This window comes from Nipponia nippon, unplaced genomic scaffold, assembly GCF_047370975.1.
Source record: "Nipponia nippon isolate SJK-2023a ecotype South Korea unplaced genomic scaffold, ASM4737097v1 scaffold_37, whole genome shotgun sequence".
NCBI classification, from domain to species: domain Eukaryota; kingdom Metazoa; phylum Chordata; class Aves; order Pelecaniformes; family Threskiornithidae; genus Nipponia; species Nipponia nippon.
Genome location: NW_028262355.1, coordinates 2183113 through 2201162, shown reverse-complemented (window position 1 = coordinate 2201162; position 18050 = coordinate 2183113). Strand labels below are relative to the sequence as shown.

General features: G+C 44.3%; 1 protein-coding gene across 9 annotated transcripts in view; it reads right to left on the bottom strand.

Annotated features, from left to right (window-relative positions):
* The window catches only part of WDR7 (WD repeat domain 7), a 151496-nt gene extending 133795 nt beyond the window's left edge, over nt 1-17701 (bottom strand). For 2 of the 9 annotated variants that reach the window (XM_087772854.1, XM_087772852.1), the window contains exons 1-3: nt 15651-15799; nt 2705-2876; nt 1402-1508 (exon numbers count right to left, since the gene is read on the bottom strand). In XM_087772854.1, coding sequence (XP_087628980.1) covers nt 1402-1508; nt 2705-2863 — 266 coding nt within the window. In that variant the 5' untranslated portion in view covers nt 2864-2876; nt 15651-15799. Of the gene's footprint in view, nt 1-1401; nt 1509-2704; nt 2877-15650; nt 15806-16176; nt 17212-17550 lie in introns of those variants that run through there. The other 7 variants (XM_087772855.1, XM_087772856.1, XM_087772849.1 and 4 more) reach the window with 6 other exon arrangements.
* Between the last annotated feature and the right edge of the window lie 349 nt (nt 17702-18050).

The following is an 18050-nucleotide window of genomic DNA, read 5'->3' as shown; positions in this document are numbered from 1 at the left end:
GCCCATTTCCTAGAAACTGCTTGCTGGTAACGAGGACTCACTTTCATATAGCCAGCCAGAGTAGGAGTGTAGGTACAAGGATATGGGGAACGCATCCTCCCCACTCGTGGGGGCTGGCCTGGGCTCTGAGGAGTTGCTGCCTGGCCTTGAAGAGCTCTTCAGAAAGCGCTGGAAGCTGTCTCGGCAGGGGCTCCCTGTCTCTGCAAGGCTGTTTAAGCTGGGCCCTCTTCCCTGTCCTGCCCGAGCTGCGCTGCCAGCCCGGCTGTGCTGACCCGGACGCCAGCTCCTGACGGCCACTAACGCCCAGGGGCGTGGGGGGAAAAGCTCTGCATAACCGGAGGGGAACTGCAGGCAGATGGCAAAAGCTACAGCCTGAAACCACAGCAGAACAAGTTATTTAGCCAGCTGAAAGTGCTCTCCCAGTAGAGGACAGCCTGTTACTAAAGATCCTGTACTCAGCCTGAGGCAGAGGATGGGAAGGAGAAGAGGTGAAGGGGAAACAACGTGTGAGTTATAAACGATGAAACTAGTTAGCCCCAAAGCTTTGACCTGTCATTTATCAAATTGTGTATCTTTACAATAAATTAGCCCAAAATCTAGGCTAAAATGTGAATGTACAAAGTATATTTTATTGAAAAGTCATACTCTGACTTTTTTTTTTGTCTTATAAATTACCTGACTGCAATCCCCATTAATGTCAATCGCATGAGAAATCCTTCCCCCTTCCACCCTCCAAAAAGTTGCTCTGATTAGTAAATAAAACCTCTTAAAAAATAAAATGTATTTGCTGACATATTTTTTCTTAAGGACAAAAATAAAACACTGCAACAGAAAGACAGATAAATTGTGTGACAGGTTTCCAAGTTTTAAAACATGTATTAGGCATCATTTCCTGCCAACAAGCTCCACTACAAGTCAAGCTTGCTTTCGCTCAAGAAACATATCTTGGATAAGCAGAGAAAAAGAAGCAAAACGTGCACCTACTGTCAACCGAACTGACAAACTTGCACAAGCAAAAAGATGACAGAAAGCATATTAGCGCCTTGACTGAAGGCAACAACATCACACATCTCATTGTCCACCCAAACGTAAGTCACATCCAGCGCTCCACGTGTTGTGTCACACACAACTGTGCGGTGTCCTGCCCCGACTCCCACAGTAGAACAGAGGAAACCCTCCAGGACCTCGGGTGCTTCCCCGTGCTCCTCTCAGGCCATGAATCCAAAATTCACACCCCGCTCAGTATCTACAGTGGAGAAGTCCCATCGTTTGGAATATCTACAGACATTAGATTAAGCAAAAAAAAAAAATACTGTGTACGTAAACAACCTGATCTCTCCTCTACCCTCCATTTCCATTATTTAACAGATCTGCATATTAATAAATCCTCAGGAAACTCACCCGCTTTCTGATGCACTCACTATATACTGCTTTTCACTGGAAGCAGAGGCCTTTGATAAACAAGTAATTGAGGCTGTATGACCAAACAACAGAGCTCTGGGATTAATCTAGAATCAGGGAAATAAAACGTGAAGTAAAAATAACATAGGCACTATTACTTAACCAGACTATACATACTCCAGATTTCCATTTTACGTATTATATAAATATATGTGTTAATATATATATGCACACACACACGTATTTAATTAGCATAGCGACAGATATATAATCCTGAGTTTACACAGAATGCTGCTATAGCACATGAAAAAAGAGTTTCTACCTAATGCTGTAATGCAAATTTGTGAAAAAATGCATTTTGCATCAAACTCATGCTATCGATAATTTTAACTCATAGGCTGAATTTGGCCCACCTTGAATGAAAAAAATTCTGTTCTACTGCAACAACAGTTTCCTCCCCGATCAAGTATAGTTCACAACCCTATATATTCATAAATAAGGTTATATAAAGCCCATACATAGATTAAAGATAAAAAAAGAAAACTGCCCTTTGTTTGTCCTTTCTAGAAAGAGCTTGTCACTTTCTCCCGTTCTTTCTTTTTAAATATACCAGACATGAACATAATTTATGGGGTAACTCACAGACATTGAGATTTTTAGGTATTCAGTATGAACTCTTCCTGAAGCATGCTGCTTTTTTACAAGAAAGGATTGTTTTGTTATTCCATTCCAAGAGTTTAAAACTCTTTGCACCAAGGCAAACTACAAGATCATATTCAAAACAGACACTTGCAAATTTCAACTCTAGGGCAGCCACTGGCATAAAAAATTAATCATCAACCTTTCTCTCTCTCCTACTAGCCTTTTTCCTGTTTCCGTTTTCACGGGGAAAAAAAACGGTTGAAAAAAATAATAACCTGAAAAAGTTCTCTAAGTACAGTCCTCCGATCACTGGAATCTCTTTCCACAAAACAGTATTAAGCAGCTAAACTTGAAAGTAACAACTAGTTTAGAGCAGCTCCAGAAAAGAGGAAGTAATTACTTAAAAAACTCACTGCAGGAGCAGCAACAAAGTTCAAGAGCAAAACCGTCTCTTTCTCATTTGAAATATTCACTCCGGGAAGCATGTTGTGTCACATCCAGGCCTCACGAGAGGGAGGAAAAAAGGACAAGCGAACAGGGCGTAGAAAGAACTGAAGACCAGAATGGATACTATAATATCGAAGAATAAAATCACTCTGGCAACAACGATACACACTTTAAACACAAAGAAAACTTAAGATTATACAGACTTTAGTCTTACCTCTAAATCCAAAGAGAGGTCCCAGAGACATATCTGTCCATCGTGGCATCCCGTGACGATCATTGACGCGTCCTCCATGAGCAGCAGGGTGGATATGCAGTGCGTGGGGGCTTTACGGCCCCACAGGACGATAGGCAGCACGAGGCTGTTTCCTGCCATTTTGCTTTCACGCCTGTCGATTTAATCGAGATAATAAATATTGCATCTCAGCAGGTATGCCATTCCTGCACTTAGCACACTCTTACCCCCACAAAAACTTAAAAAATTAGTCTGAAGCGACTTTATAAACACTTTATACAAAAGAAACATAGTCGCTATATATGCCATTCTTCAAATAAAATACAGAGTACAATCACCTCTTCTCTCATCAGGGAACGCGCTCATCTCCGCATACGGATTACGCAACATTCTTTAAACAGTCACTCGAAAAAATACAGTGAACTGTGGTAGTATTATAACATCACAATTTTGATTTCTTACACATTTTGCAAAATATACTTTTCGAAGTGGCATTTCCCTACACGTATAGGTACCAACAGCATTTCCCTGTGCACACAGGCACTTTTGCCAAAAATCACTCCTTTTACAACAATCTTGTAGCAACAAGTGCTTTAAGTCCCAGGGCTCCAGCAGCCATTATATGCCCGATAGTGGAGTTCATTGCCATTTGCAAATGCAACAACCTTTAATCAAAAATAGGCTCTGGAGCTTTCTACAGATGACTATGCGCTTTTCAAAAATACTGTTCTAACAGTGTCGCATTGACATAGCTTTTTCAAATTTATATTTATGGTGGAACATCTAGTATCCCGCATTAGGTGAAATTAGAGGTGGAAAACATTTCCAAGGTTAATGCCATTCCTTAATTCGTACTCTGACAGTTCATTCCCCCTCGCGCACACAGCTTAAGATGCTAACGAACCAAATAAAAGCTAATTAAAAATAGAAATAGCCTAATTAAAAGATACATGTTAGTTTTGAACCTTTCTGTTTCTGGTTTCTAAGCCTTGGTGGTAAATGTTTTCAAAGTGTCACCTCCCTAATGTTGGTATAGAAGTAAAGGTGTACTTCTATAGCCTGCCTTCCACGGCAGGCAGAGTCGCACGCAAGCGAAGCCGCACGCAAGCGAAAGCTGCTTAGGGGGGTGATAAGGGAAAAGGAATTGGAACACGCAATATCAAAAGATGTGGTATTAGGGGGAAAAATTCTTACCAGCATTATCGACACTATTTAGAACTAAAAAAAGCCAGGAAAGGAATAAATACAGCAAGCGCAGCCCCCTCATCCTCCCTCCTTTCTCCACCGCTGCCAACCACCAATCCCGGATCCCAAACCAGAACTGAAGGGATTTAGAGACCGAGTCTTGACAAGTAGGCACTGAGTTATTCCTGTGACCCCCTGCACTACAGCACTGCAGGACCCGCGGCGTCACCTGTCATTCAATAAAGGTTGCATTTTCATTTATTCTGCATAAATGCTGACAGTCTCGTGTAATCCCGTCATTCTGATGCTGACGATTTTGCGACAAGTGCCCCCCCTTCTCCCCTCTCCGGTTTCCACAATACCCCGGGTCCCAGCCCCGCCGACCCCGGCCAGCTTTAAGCTGCAGAGCGAACTGCTCCCCCACGGACCAGCCTCGGCTCCCACCGAGGGGGAAGCGTGGCACAGCACAGCCGCGGGCAGCGAGCGTGCTGTTCTGTGAGCTGGCTACGCCGCTGAAACCCAAGACAAGAAAAAAAGCCCTGCAAGTAAAACTCAGGGGCACGGCAGTCTGACTTCAGCCAAACCTGCTGACTCAGCAGATTTGACAAGTTTTGTGAAGTTCATCTGTGGCTCTAAAATGCCTTTTTTTCCTTTTTTTTTTTTTTTTTAAGAGTCAATTTGTATTGAAATCCAAAGCAACAATCAATCGGCTAGCCACTCAAACAGAAGTATTTTGAGGAACTACAGTAGCACTAGATGTGCTTATTTAATATCTGAAGGCAGATTTGATCACTGCCATTTGCCATACAGACTGGGTTCTGGCCACTGTCCAAAAAGAAATAGATGCAATGCTATCTTCATGTCAACATTTAATATATTAAAATATATTGACACAAATAACATGGAGAAATTTTTATCTGTCACAAAGCCCAAATTTTCTTGGTGACTGGGAAACGGTGAACAACAAAGGTGTTTGAATCATAACTTCAGAGAGAAAGAACACACTGTAGAAACTCAAGTTGTAGTAATAAAAAACAGTTAGGAGGATTAGCGCAAGATTTAAACACCAAAACAAACCACTGTTTTTGTTAGCAACATTCGGAGCTTGCCAACCACTTAACTGTTTTTATAACGTAGGCTTCCTTGCATCCCAGTTTGCTTACAGTGAGCTGGCCGATGCGCTGCCAGTCCTGCGGCCGGGCCAGGGCCGACGCAGGCAGCAGCTCGAGGGGCTGCCGGCCTGCCCGCCCTGGGCCGGGGAACACGGGAAAGTCCACGCGCGGGAACGGGAAACTGCAAATAGCAGACTTTCTTTTGCTTTCCAGGTAACCGGCTGAGCTCGTGATTGGTTTGGGTATACTTTTTAGGTATATTCTGCATTTAATAAATAAAAATGCTGCAATTTATCGTTAGCACAATCGAGATGTAACTTAAGTTTATGTAAGACATATGTAAGATCCATTCCAGTTACTATTACTGCCTCAGCAACAACTGAAAAATGGCACGTGTAACTATGAAGCAGATAAAAGACGTCAGAATGACTGACATTTTCTTATCGGTCTCTTATTCCGGATTCAAACAGAGCCGCAGGAGTTACTCTACTCTGCCGTGGTACGTTTGAGTTATGGAAAGTTATTGCTTGGAGCATTTCGTGATAAATGAACAGGTGAAACGGTTGTGAGAAATAGATAAATAAACACTCCCATGTACTATCTTGTGGCAGTTTATGGTCTGAACTTACCGCAGCTCAAACCAGAGCAGAATTTCTGATTTAGAGGAGTATAAACACATCAAACACAGGCAGAATTCACTGAAGAAATATTTTAAAATGCATGTTTTCCTGTCTTTCTATAGATACATACTCATTCTTCTTGTTTGACCGATCCAGCAATGTTTGCATCTGCTTACAGATATGTAAACCTATTTTACAGCACTTCAGAAGAGGGGAAAAAAATTCTGAATTACGAGAGGGAAAAATAAAGGCCATCCTGAACCTAACTCAGGTTCACTGCAACTCCACTTCCCCACCGTGACAACCCCAGTTCCTCTCTGGGAACGTTCCCCATGATACTCTGACGAGACAACAGCGATGGTTAGAAGGAACGAACCAGCAAACTGGTGGAGCCACGCCGACCCGCTGCCCGGCTACGGCCACGCACCACACCGCAAAACAATCCCGCCGGCCCTTTCTTCAAAGGAAGCACAACGAGCTTCAGATTTCCATGGAAGTTGTGGGAATTTAATTCAATAATCTTCAGTTCCACTGAAAACTATCGTGCAAAGCCCAGTGTCTCCCCTTTGAGACAAACTCGGATTGGATATAAAGAGAGGCAGCCACAGAGATCTGGCTTGCACCAACCACGAACTTGACCGTTGGATCTTACGTTACCCTGGCCATTCCCAGTGGTGACTCCCACACTTAAACAAGTGCTTTCTGCATCGGAGACCTTCTATTTCAAAACATTGTTTACTACACTACGTGGAGTTCAACATAAATTAACATCATCTCTTATCTACATAAAAATTACAGTGCAGTTTCTTCAAGAAAGTAGATTTTTATTAATTTTGACAAACGCTGCCTATACTCCTAGTGCAAACAAGGTCTGCAGCCAGAGAAATCGAATGTGATAACGTACATGGAAAAATGGGGGAAGGGAAGACAGCAAGAGCAGAAGCATGAATAGCTAAGTATTACAAACTGCAAAACAGCTTACAGGGCCAGCTGGACGTACCAAGCCTCAAACTCCTGAAAAGCGAGAGATGCATCATGGTTTCTCACAAAATCCATATCATAAAACCAGTAATACCACTTACTACAAAGTGCCATTTTATGCCAACTCATTTCTTGCATCCCGTTGGACTACCTTTATTAAGAACTATTCATTTTATTAAGAGCTATTATTCAATAAACAAGTATAAATAAATACCAACAATCAAGCATTTAATCTATCGCAACATGCTACAAGCTACACTGAAACTAGTAGTTGTAAACCATGCCTGTAAATGTAGTGTTAATTGTTATGCAATGCTGGATCAATTGTTCTGTCTGATCACAATACAGAACCATAAAATCATTAAAAAATTTTAAAGAATACAGTGACCGTACTAAAGAGCTACGATTCTAAAAATACCTGATTTACAGTGAAATAATCATAAAAATATAGTGAAAAACAGAAATAAAGTGTCCACCTGCAATACAAAAAAGGCAATCAAAGAACAACAAAAACCGCCAAAACCAAACGAAAATACCTATTTAACTCTTTTACCACCCAATTTTTGTAACGAAATAAAACAAAGGACAGATTGGAAAAGGTGGGGAGAGATGGAAATTTCTTTGCTTTATATATATATTAAAGCACTTGATACCAATCAAGGTACAACGTTCTTTACAAAGTGTTCTTCCCTCGCTACCTGCAAAAATCTCCCTTCAGCAGCTCTGCTGCTGCGGGCTAGAAATGCAAACCGGTGCCCAGATTAATCCTGAAAGATGCCAGCCCCGCAGCTAACACGCACAGAGCATCCCTCTCGCCCCGACTAGAAGACACACTGGTTTAGCAGTGATCTCAAAAGTACCTGTTTGACCACACTTCCTCCGAGGTTTGTTTTTTTTTGATGACAGTAAATGATATTTGATCATCAGTGTAATCTATGGACTAAATTTTAATGGTTAATAAAGCAATCCAATCAATTTCAGAGCTGAAAAATCTAGGAGTAAAAATGCTGATAAGCACCATAGAAATCTCTTCTCCTTCCTTTCGTCTCCTATTGCTCACAGTTCAGGGACCAAGTTGCAGTATTTACATGTCACTTGATTGTTTCAGGGATGCAAAGGGCTGCACTTTTGAATAAATATAGAAGGTCTCCTACCAGGGCACAAAATTGTTCCTTGAAATTTTGCAGTCAGTTTAATGCTTCTCCAAAGTACTTATAAACACTTTAAAATCGACAACACTATAAATACATACTTAAACTGAATTTTCAAAGGGAACGTAGAGGATATTACAACATACAAAGGTATTAGCACATATAAGTAACCTAAAGTATTTTATATTTTCCATGCAGAAAAACGTGAGAGAAAGCACTGAAAACATTAACAGCAGAATACTTTCTAAAGGCATACAGATATTCACATTTCAAAACTTTTATCTAAGAGAAACAGAATTTTTAGAATATTTAATATCAATCCTTGGGAGAGAGAGCAAAAAGAAAAACTACCTCTTTCCTTCTAGTTTTTTATTATGGTACCGCAATGCCTTCATTAAAAACTTCATTTTCAGGTAATACCACAAGCTCATTTTAACAGCTGAAGAATTCAGGCTACAAAGAACAACCCTTCGCTATCGTTGGCAAACACTGAATACATCCCCTGCAAAAACCAAAACTCACTTATTGTCTGTAAACAATCAATAATTTTTTTACATCGATGATGACAAACTACAGGAGCAAATAAGCACTGTCCCATTGACAAATGGTGGAAAAGCACGCAGTAAATCATTACAAATGAAACCCCATGTTTTAGTTATTTGTACCTCTCTAGAATAAACTATTTTTGCAGAAAAGGGAACTGGAACTTTGAACTGGAAAACGGAGACATCAGAAATAGAGTTCTTCCTGCTTAACGTCCCTCTGTCTTCACTGGGATTGTTAAGTTTTTCTCTATCACTTTCACAAGTACCAGAATCCGTTTTCTTCCTCCATACACCCAATAAAAGAATAAGTTTGTGTTATTGCACGTATGTAGGAGTGCGTGTGTATATATATACAAACGCATACTTGTATTTATTTTGCTTCACTTTCCAATTACCTCTCTCAAAGAGACAATAGATACACAGATGCAGGGATGTGGGAAACGACCTTCCTGAAAAGACCAGACAGAAGCGGAGGCTCTCTTTTTCGTTCTCTGCCCCACGAGAATGGACCTTTTCTCTCCCTCATATTTGCTTTTTCGTAAGGTGAGAGTTGCAATGTAAATCACAGCATTACTATCTTTTGCAGCGCCTTAGGAAGTTATTTCCACTCACTTCTTCGGAGTCACAAAGGCCCTCTTCTTCAGTCCCTTTCCACAGCCCTGAGAGGTGCCGCTGAGTATTCCAAACCCATACAGTCTCCCATATTGCCTCTACATAACGCTGGCTCTTCCGCTCCTCGCCTACAGCAGACAACCGCCACTCGCACCCGTAAGCTGCCAGCCCTTTGAGGACGTACCAGAATAGTCCAGACCAGCAGAGCATGTTTCGCCAGACACGACGACTGGAAAAATATAAAATAAAGATGTGTGTCTTATTTCATTCAAACTACAGCATCGTAGATCTCCATTTTTCTGCAGCTGTATCTTTACCTAACTGCGGACACGAAGGCCGAGCCACCCCGACAGCCCTCCACCAGGTCACTCCAACACGTCAACGTCCTCCTCGCAGCGGGGAGCCCCAGACCGCACGCAGCACTGCCCTGCAGCCTCCTAAGCCTTCCTCTCTGTTCGGCGCTTCCCTTTCTCGACCTGCTGCCTGCCGTCTTGCTAGTACAGTCCAGCACCCAACTCTTAGCCACACGGAGACACAGCTTCTGATCTACCGGGGTGCCCAGCTCCTTTTCTGCAGAGCTGCTGCCCAGCCCGTCATCCCCCGGCCTGCGTGCCATTTCAGATCCAGGACTTTCCGTGGTCATCGGGAACTTCCCCGCCGTCACCATGGCCTCCCAAGGATAGAGAGCAGCCTCCTAACCACATTAGCCACTGTCTGGTCCTATGTATTTTTATTTTCCCTGTAAAAACCAAGGCAAAAACAGCACTGCATACCTCAGCCTTTTTCATGCTTTTGTTACGAGGTCCACTATATCGTCAAAATATAATCCAGTTAGAGTTATATACACGTACATCTCAGTTATGTCCTTTGTATTTAAAGGGAGAGTGATTCTTTAGATTAGCAAATGATCCAAAAAAATTAAAAATAATATGCTCATCTGGTAGAATAGTCAAGTGACTCTTTCAACTGCACTGCTTAGAAGCTGGTATTTAGGCAAATTTCATAGTCTGGGATAAATTCCTATTTGAGCAAACCTATTAAACTGATTCCTTAAGTACAACGTATTAAATACTGAATCAAAGACTCACATAAACATCTTTATCAAGCCATAGTCCTCTAAACACTAACTAGCAGTTTCAGGACTAGTAAGCTATGGTAAACTATTCACAGCTAACTTACTGAACCAAATTACAATCAGAAAACATAAGAATAATTTCAAATCGAAGTCTGATGATGAAGGTACAAGGCAGATTCACAGAAAATTTTAAAGTTAATAATAGCTTATTGTTCAATATAATCAGGGGAACGTCCAGGTAGGAGAGCCACGGGTGTAAAGACAAAAGGTCAGATGCACGGTCAGAGAGCTTTATAACAACTGTTTCTGTAACAGATTAAAGGTAGAGTCATGTAATTTTTTTCTGGTCCTCTGCCTCATCTGTCATATAAAATAAACCTAATATGCAGCAAATCAGAATAACACCTAAACAGAAACATTCTGCATACAAACCACAGCAGGACTCAAAGCCTTTATCATATGGGTTATTACCTTCTGCCACAACTCACACTTGGAAACTAATTCCAGTATTTCAAAAAACGATTAGCATTCCTGTCTGTCCGGTTTTTGCATATACTTCTATTTTTCCAAGTGACAGCAACAGACAGGCAAAAAAATCCACAAGCCTTCCTCCACCTGCATACAAACTGTTCCCGAAACAGGAACATTTTATTTGCGATTTCCTCAAGTTTTCCCACAGCTTTCAGTCATGATGGGAAGCCACGAGACCTCATTAAACCTTGTAAACCTCAAGTTATTTACCCTGGAAGAGCATCCATAATAAGGATTTTTACAGACAGAAAAAGCACCCAAACAAAATTAATTTATGGTAGGAAGCCCAGAAGTGAGAGCGACTTCTCCCTGCTGCATTGCCTTGGGACAACAAAACCAGTTTCCTTTCACGCCTGTCACTAGCAAGTGGATATAATTTTCTAGCCGGTAGTATTTCCAGGCTCTGCGTGCGGAAAAACAGTTGTGGCCAGCACAGCATCTGACGCGTACGTACATTTCCTTGCCCTCATATATTCCAGTAGGTAGATATATGAGGAAAGGCTTAAGAAGAAGCAGGGCTAACGATGCTGCAGACTGCACGAGTAGAGAACAAAGCTAAAGGAGAGGAGGGAAGAACCGAACACGGGACTGGAGACGTCTCCAGGCGAGATTAACATCATCCTTCAGTACAACTAAACACGCTGCCCAACTCATTTGATCTGCTGAGGGCTTTCGAAGCACAGATGAGGCAGACAGAAGCACACAAATTCTTCACCCTCTTACAGCACTTAGCCCTAACAGTTAGCACACGTAACTTTAAAACATCGGTAATATTGCTACAACGACAAAACCAGGGGAGTAACTTCTGTTCTGTCACCAAAAAGAAACCTGTTTTAGGTTTAGTCTGTGTGCGTGAACACTACGCTACCATCGCGTTGCTCATCTGCTACGTGTGACCCCACTGGAATTCGCAGTGACCTGGGCACTTTCGGAAGCGCTGCACGCCTAAGTGCTACAGAGTGCTCTGGTCTGGAGCAAATCGCAGCGGCACCTCCCAAACAGAGAGCGTCAGCTGTACATAAACCCCGCCAGATTCGCAGAATACTTCCGTATATCCCATTCCAGCACCGTGGCACGACACTGCCCCGACTGAGCTCAGCGAGCCCCATGCTGCGCTCGAGCCCGTTTCCTCGGGGAGATGGATCCAGGTACACCAGGCGCACGGGCAGGGTACGAGGCAGGCCAGGAGAAAGGAACACTTCTTTGGGGAAAGAAGTAAAAAGATAAATAAATCTACCGTGGTCTTAACAGAGTACAGCAAAAGCCAAGAAGAGCTCTTTCCAAACACATTTATTTCAATTAAAGCACGTGCATATAAAGAATTAATCTTAGGATATGTGTGGACACTAAAAGAATCTGCCAAAAAAAATGCATCTATGAATTGACTGTTTCTTTATCATATATGCTCTCAGTATGTAAGAGCTCCAAAACGAACCATTAAAGGCTGCCAAATGAACATCTGCTTTTAAATAAATGTAACTGTGCTTATGTTCAAACAAAGCAATTCAGAAAGGTTAAGAATAAATCATCCCTTTCCCTATCAATGTTTACCACATGTTAATGCCATTTTTCTGTATTTTCAGCAGAATTTAAATTACGTTATTATTCAGATTTGCCACCAGTAAGTACAGAGATGGCTGCCATCCATGACATCAGGACAAACCTTCTAAGTGGATTGCATATTTTCAAATGAACAGCAATTTTTATGCCTAATATTTTTCACGCATACAGAATCTCTCATTCAAAAACACATTAGTTAAGCATTGTAACACCCCTCCTAAAACCATTTACATATAGACAATCATACGTTTACGGTAAAGGCTCATTTCTGTTACATCATGGCTTCCATTTGAATAATCCAATGCATTTTATAAATATCTGGTGATTTTAAATTTAATTACAAATGACCTTTTCCATTTAATACTTGGGGATGGATAAAAAGGATTAATGAGGTAGGGAGAAGAAAATTAAGTACTTTACCCAGAGTAGCAGAAATATTTCATTATCAGAACCCACATATTTAGACAACGGCACCTTTCTTTAAATAGATGGTGAAGAAATAAGCAATTCTGTTATTAAATACAAATGGTCAGTAGAGTTTGCTACGTCAATTAAATTCCGCTTGTTTCTGAAGATTTGTCCGTAATTTTCAGAGTAATTTTGGAATTAGTTTTGACTCACTACAAAGGGACCAAACGCAAAACATTTTTGCCTTCTTAAGCTGTCATTAACCTAACAAAAGGAGGTTGAATCGCAGAACAGCTGAGGCTGGCAGCCACCTCAGGAGATCATACCCTCCAGCCCCTGCAAAAGCCGGGTCAGCTACAGCAGGTTGCCCCGGCCCGCATCCAGTCGAGTTCTGGATATCTCCAAGGACGGCGACTCCGCCACCTCGCCCTGTGTGACCTGTCCCAGTGCTCGATTACCCTCCAGCTGGACTTCACGCTGCCAACGGCAACCCTTTGAGCCCGACCATTCCGTGGGTTTTCAATCCACTTTGCTGACCGCTTATCCAGACCCATACGTCATCAGCTCGTCTGCAGGGATCTTAAGGGAAACGGTGTCGAAGCCTTACGACAGTCAAGATAAACAACACTCGCTGCTCTCCCTCATCCACCCAGCCAGTCATCTCCTCATGGGAGGCTACCAGGTTGGTTACGCACAACTTGCCCTTTGTAAACCCATGCCAACCGAGAAGTAATACTTTTTCAGCAAATAAATCCCCGATTTTTTTTTTTCCTTAGCTAAAAGAAATTTTGGACCATATCTGCAGGACACAAAACGCTATAAAACAATCTATCAGGTCAGGTCTTGCACTTTGACACATGTAGCAAATCATTATCATTTCAGCTTGCATCTGATAAGCACTGAATACAAAACTTAGAGAATGATAGCTGTACCTTTATACTTTATCCAATTAACAGCACACCTTTCTGATTTGCAACTACAAAAAGATTATTGCAACGACCTTTAAAAAGAAGTATTTAAAAAAAAAAGTAATTTTTCACTAAGAGAGTATTACAAGTAAACAGGTGAAGAATGCAATCGTTAGCTGTACAATCAAGAAACAATTTGTTCATGATGACAGCAAAGTCAGGAAACTGGCTTAGCAAAAAGATAGGTAAACCGGGAGTTGTAATGCCACCCCATGCACATGGACATGCATGCACACCCAAACACGCACACACAACAGGACAGCAGCTGGGAGTAGATGGCAACTACATTCATTTTGATACTCAACTTTACTTGTTTCAATACACACAAAAAAGCCCCCAACAGCTATCAAGGAGAACTGACGTATCCCTACGTAACTCAGTGGTGCAAGGACTTTTCAAAGGCCCCGGTTTCGTAAACACAGCACACTTAATTTTACTCCTATGAATATTCACACCGGCCTCAGTAACCCTACTCATCAAAACAGAGCTAAGCGTATCTGCAGGAGAGAAGTAACCTACTATTTTGAACATGGTCAAAACTGTTAGGCTACACTGAAGTTTATGTGAAGTGAAAAGGTGATTTCAATCCAGGTAACAATGACTAACAAACCAGGCCATCATTCTCATGGTGCTGATCAAGGATAAAGAAATTAATGGCACCTGGCCTTCTTTTATCCCCAGGTACTTTGTTCATTCAAAATTCATCACCTCAAGTCTTCTTTGCTTCTTCCGTTAAATCAGGAGCTTCTCCGTAACATTGTGCAACCAGTACCTCTACGTCCCCCTAAGTCAATTTATCTGTAATAGTTATCTCCAAACTGCAATGCTACATCATATAACACATCTGTGTTTCAAGCACCCTGAGACAATGCTTGTCACAGGACTTTATGTCTTGAATTGGCCACAACGTATTACAATAATCTAAATAAAAAGATCGTGTTACTGTCCGACATTCCCAATACACTCAAGAACAAAAATAAATTCAACAAATACAAACTTGTGTTCCAAAGTAGAAATTGAAAAGTAACTAGTTAAGACACAAGCTCTTCCTTAATCTTTAGGTGGCAATAACAACTGCGACAATCCAATGAAAGGTAATTGCTTGCCCCAGCTGAGGGAATTACTACAAAAGTCTGATTCAAAAGTATTTAACAATGTGAAGGTAAGATTGGTTATCCCCCCAAAAATCCACCACTCCCTATATATGTAGAAGGTTATGAGAAAGAAAAGGAAACAGTAATTTGGGACCCTAAATCCTTCATTATAGTTAACAGATACCTTTGAAAGCCATTTGCAGGTTTTTCTGGCACTCAATTTGATGACACATTAAATCCGCATATCTTTTTCCTGTTTAAAACTGTCATAATCACATGAAGGACAGTTATCCAAAGCAGTTGCAAAGTAAACTCTAAATCACACCCCTAGCTGCCAGTAACATCACATGGCTGTCACTGGAAAAGGAAATAGATTAGAGAGGCCGCAACATAAGGAAATTTGGCATTAAAAGAAATTCAGGTTCCTATAAAGGATTATTTCCCTGATATTTCCGTGTGAAGAGCCACTCCTCAGATAGCTTTCCATTACCAGAGGAAGAGCTCTCCATCCCATTAGTGGTCGCCTACCACTGACTCCCGTACCACATCCAAGCCGTCGCAGAGAAGCGCAAGCCCGCGGTGCACACCGGAGGGGGGTGCATTCTGGGCTGAAACTCGTGGAAAGAGCAAGCCCGAGGCCCGCAGGCGTTACGGTGGGGGCCGGCACCCGGCACCGCCGCGCAGGCGGAGCCCCCCGAGCCTGCTGCCGCTGCGGCGGGGAGGGCCGGGCTGCAGGCCAGGGCGCGGGGGCTCGCACTGCGCTGCTCCCGCCACCGCCGCCCCTCTCCGCGCCGTGACCGACCCCTTCTCCCCGCGCACCGACCCCCTGTGCCGCCCCCCGGCGGGGGCAGGCCAGGCCGAGCCCTGCGGCCGGGCACTGCGGCCGGGCCCGCCGCCGCCGCCGCCTCAGCGGGCGTGGGCCGGGAGCCCGCAGGCCGCCGCGGGGCCGCCACCTGCTGCCGCCCCCCGGGGGCGGAGGCCGCCCTCGCCCCCAGGCGGGTGCCGGTGCCGCCGCCCCCTCCCGCACACCATGGCGGGGGCGGGTGCCCCCCGCCCGAAGGCTGCCGGCAGCCGGCGGGCACTCACCTGTCCCCGCCGGGGCGGTGGGGAGGGTCGCCGGGCCCCGCCGCGGCCCCTCGCCCGCGCCCGGTGCGGCGCCCAGCTGACACCGCCGGCTGCCGTGACTCCTACTGCCGCTGTCGCAAAGCCCCCGGCCGTCGTGACTGACGGCAGGCAGCGGCAGCCGGCGTCGCCATGGAAACGGGGCGGCGGGGCGTGGCGGGGCGTGCCCGGGAGGGCCGCGGCCGGGGCCTGCGGCCGGTGGCGGGGCCGGGGCGGCGGAGGGGCCGCGGGCTCTGCCCTGCCCCGGCCCGCGGCCGGCTGAGGGGAAGGGCGGCCCCTCGGGGAGCCGCGGGAGCGGGGCTGGGGGTAGCGGTCACGGAGGGGCTGGGCACGGGGCGGCTGCGGGAGCGGGGGGCGAAAGGGCCGCGCTCGGCCGCCGGCTCCAGGTGGAGTTTATGCAGAGGCACGTGCGGGCGAGTAAAGCGCGCTGATAAGTCGTCAGCGATGACGTTGCAAAACCGGGCAGAGAACGTTCTGGGTTTAATTGTACCTTGTTTCTCCTGGAACAGGGTTGATCCGAACACTTTGCCGATCTCGCTCTCTCTGTTTCCCCTTCCTGCTTCTGGGCGTTTATGCCTCCTCATTTTTTCAGTTGTTACCACGCTCACTTTGCTTTATGAGAAACCATAGCATCGGGAAACTGGGGAAAAAAAAAAAGTCACTTCTGTCTGTAAAAGAGAAGTGTCATCCCCATAATGTCACAAAAACTAGTCAATAACAAAGCGAGGACAATTTTAAAGTTAGCACATTTTGAGAGAATTCCTACCCGACGCATTCTCCAATTTTTAGGTGAAATAAAGCAGAGGTCTGGGAGATGGCAACCTACCCAAGCTGGATTTGTTCTCTGGGCCTTGTCAGTGGGCCATGCTAAGAAGGTGTGGTAGGTTGTTGACTTCATTTCTTTATTTTCTTTGCAACCGAAGCACCATTTTTGGTGTTAGCTTTTTGCATGTGTGAATAATCAGGTTTAGTCACATGCAAGTCATCAGAGATGCTGATGCTAACGGCACTGGTGGTTTTCCTATCAGCTGTTTAACACCGTACAGCAATGCATCACAGCTGTTTAGAAAGGGAAAATTATTTCTGCAGTTGAAACTAGAGAGAACATTTTCTCTTGGCCAGAAGTAATTAAAATAGGGAAATTAGTTCACAACTTGCTTTACTATATGTCGGCACGTAATGCATTACCTACGTGGGGACTTGGTGTTGATACGTTCCATACCACCGGTTCCCTAAAGACAAAGCCACTCCAGATTTTTATTGCTGTTGAATTAGTAAGCGATTTCCGTTCAACTGTGGAATATAAAAGTATGGCTGAAATAAAAGTATGGCTAAACATTGTCACCGTGTTGGTATGTGTTTGATGATCAAAGTAATGCCGAGATACATCAATGTATCGGTATAGAGAGAGCAAATCGCACACAGCCGCCCGGCGCCTGGCAAGTGCGCAGGGATGCCCTGTCATCCCAGACGAACAGATGCCTGCCTGTACCAGCAGCCTATTTAGCATGTGAACTGCTTTCAGCTGGGAGAATGGAGATTCTCCAGTTGTCCCATAATAATAAATTCCTGAAGCCAACGTTGGTCAAAGTCGTGCAGCATTATATCACAACAGGAGTAGGTATTTTTTCTTGCTCTCGTGTTTAGAGAGATTGTTTTAAACTAGCTGCTATGAAAGGCTCGAGGATGTTTTTTGCATTACGGAAAGCATTAAGTTTTCTTAAAATAAGGTGCTAATAAAAATGCTAACCATTTTCATTTTGTTCCTTTAAACGTTAATTATACTGTTCCACCTGTGTCACCAATGAATGCGTTAACGAGGAGGCTGAGGGAGCCCTTCTTTACTGAAGGGGAACTTCTTTACCTCGAGGGTGGCCAGAGGCTGGGACGGGTTCCCCAGAGGCCTCCATCCTTGGCGATGCCCGGGACGGCCTGGGCATGCCCGTGGCTGCCGGGGCACGGCCGGCCTGGCAGGCTCCCTCCAGCCGCAGGAGCTCCTCGGTTCTGCGTTGTTAGGGTACGCGAGGCGCCTCAGTGAGCTTCAGGCGCCTGCCGGGGCGGTGGGAAGGGGCATTCTGACAACCCAGAGAGCTTCTTGGCCGGTTTGGGGCACCTGGTACTGGTGGTCTCAGAGGCAGCTTCAGCAGCCAGCGTTGGTCAGAGTGCTGCTCCACTCATCTTCAAAAATCACAGTAAAGCCTACTGTCCTCTGTTTCCACTCGTTAACAGAAGATTTGCAGGATAAAACACAGCTTATTTTTAATTCTATGTTTCTAGAACCAGCCCTGGCCAAAGCACTGGCGTGGGCCCCGGACCAGGAAGGCCGCGGGTAGGCTCTCCTCCCCGTTCCTGAGGAAGGGATGG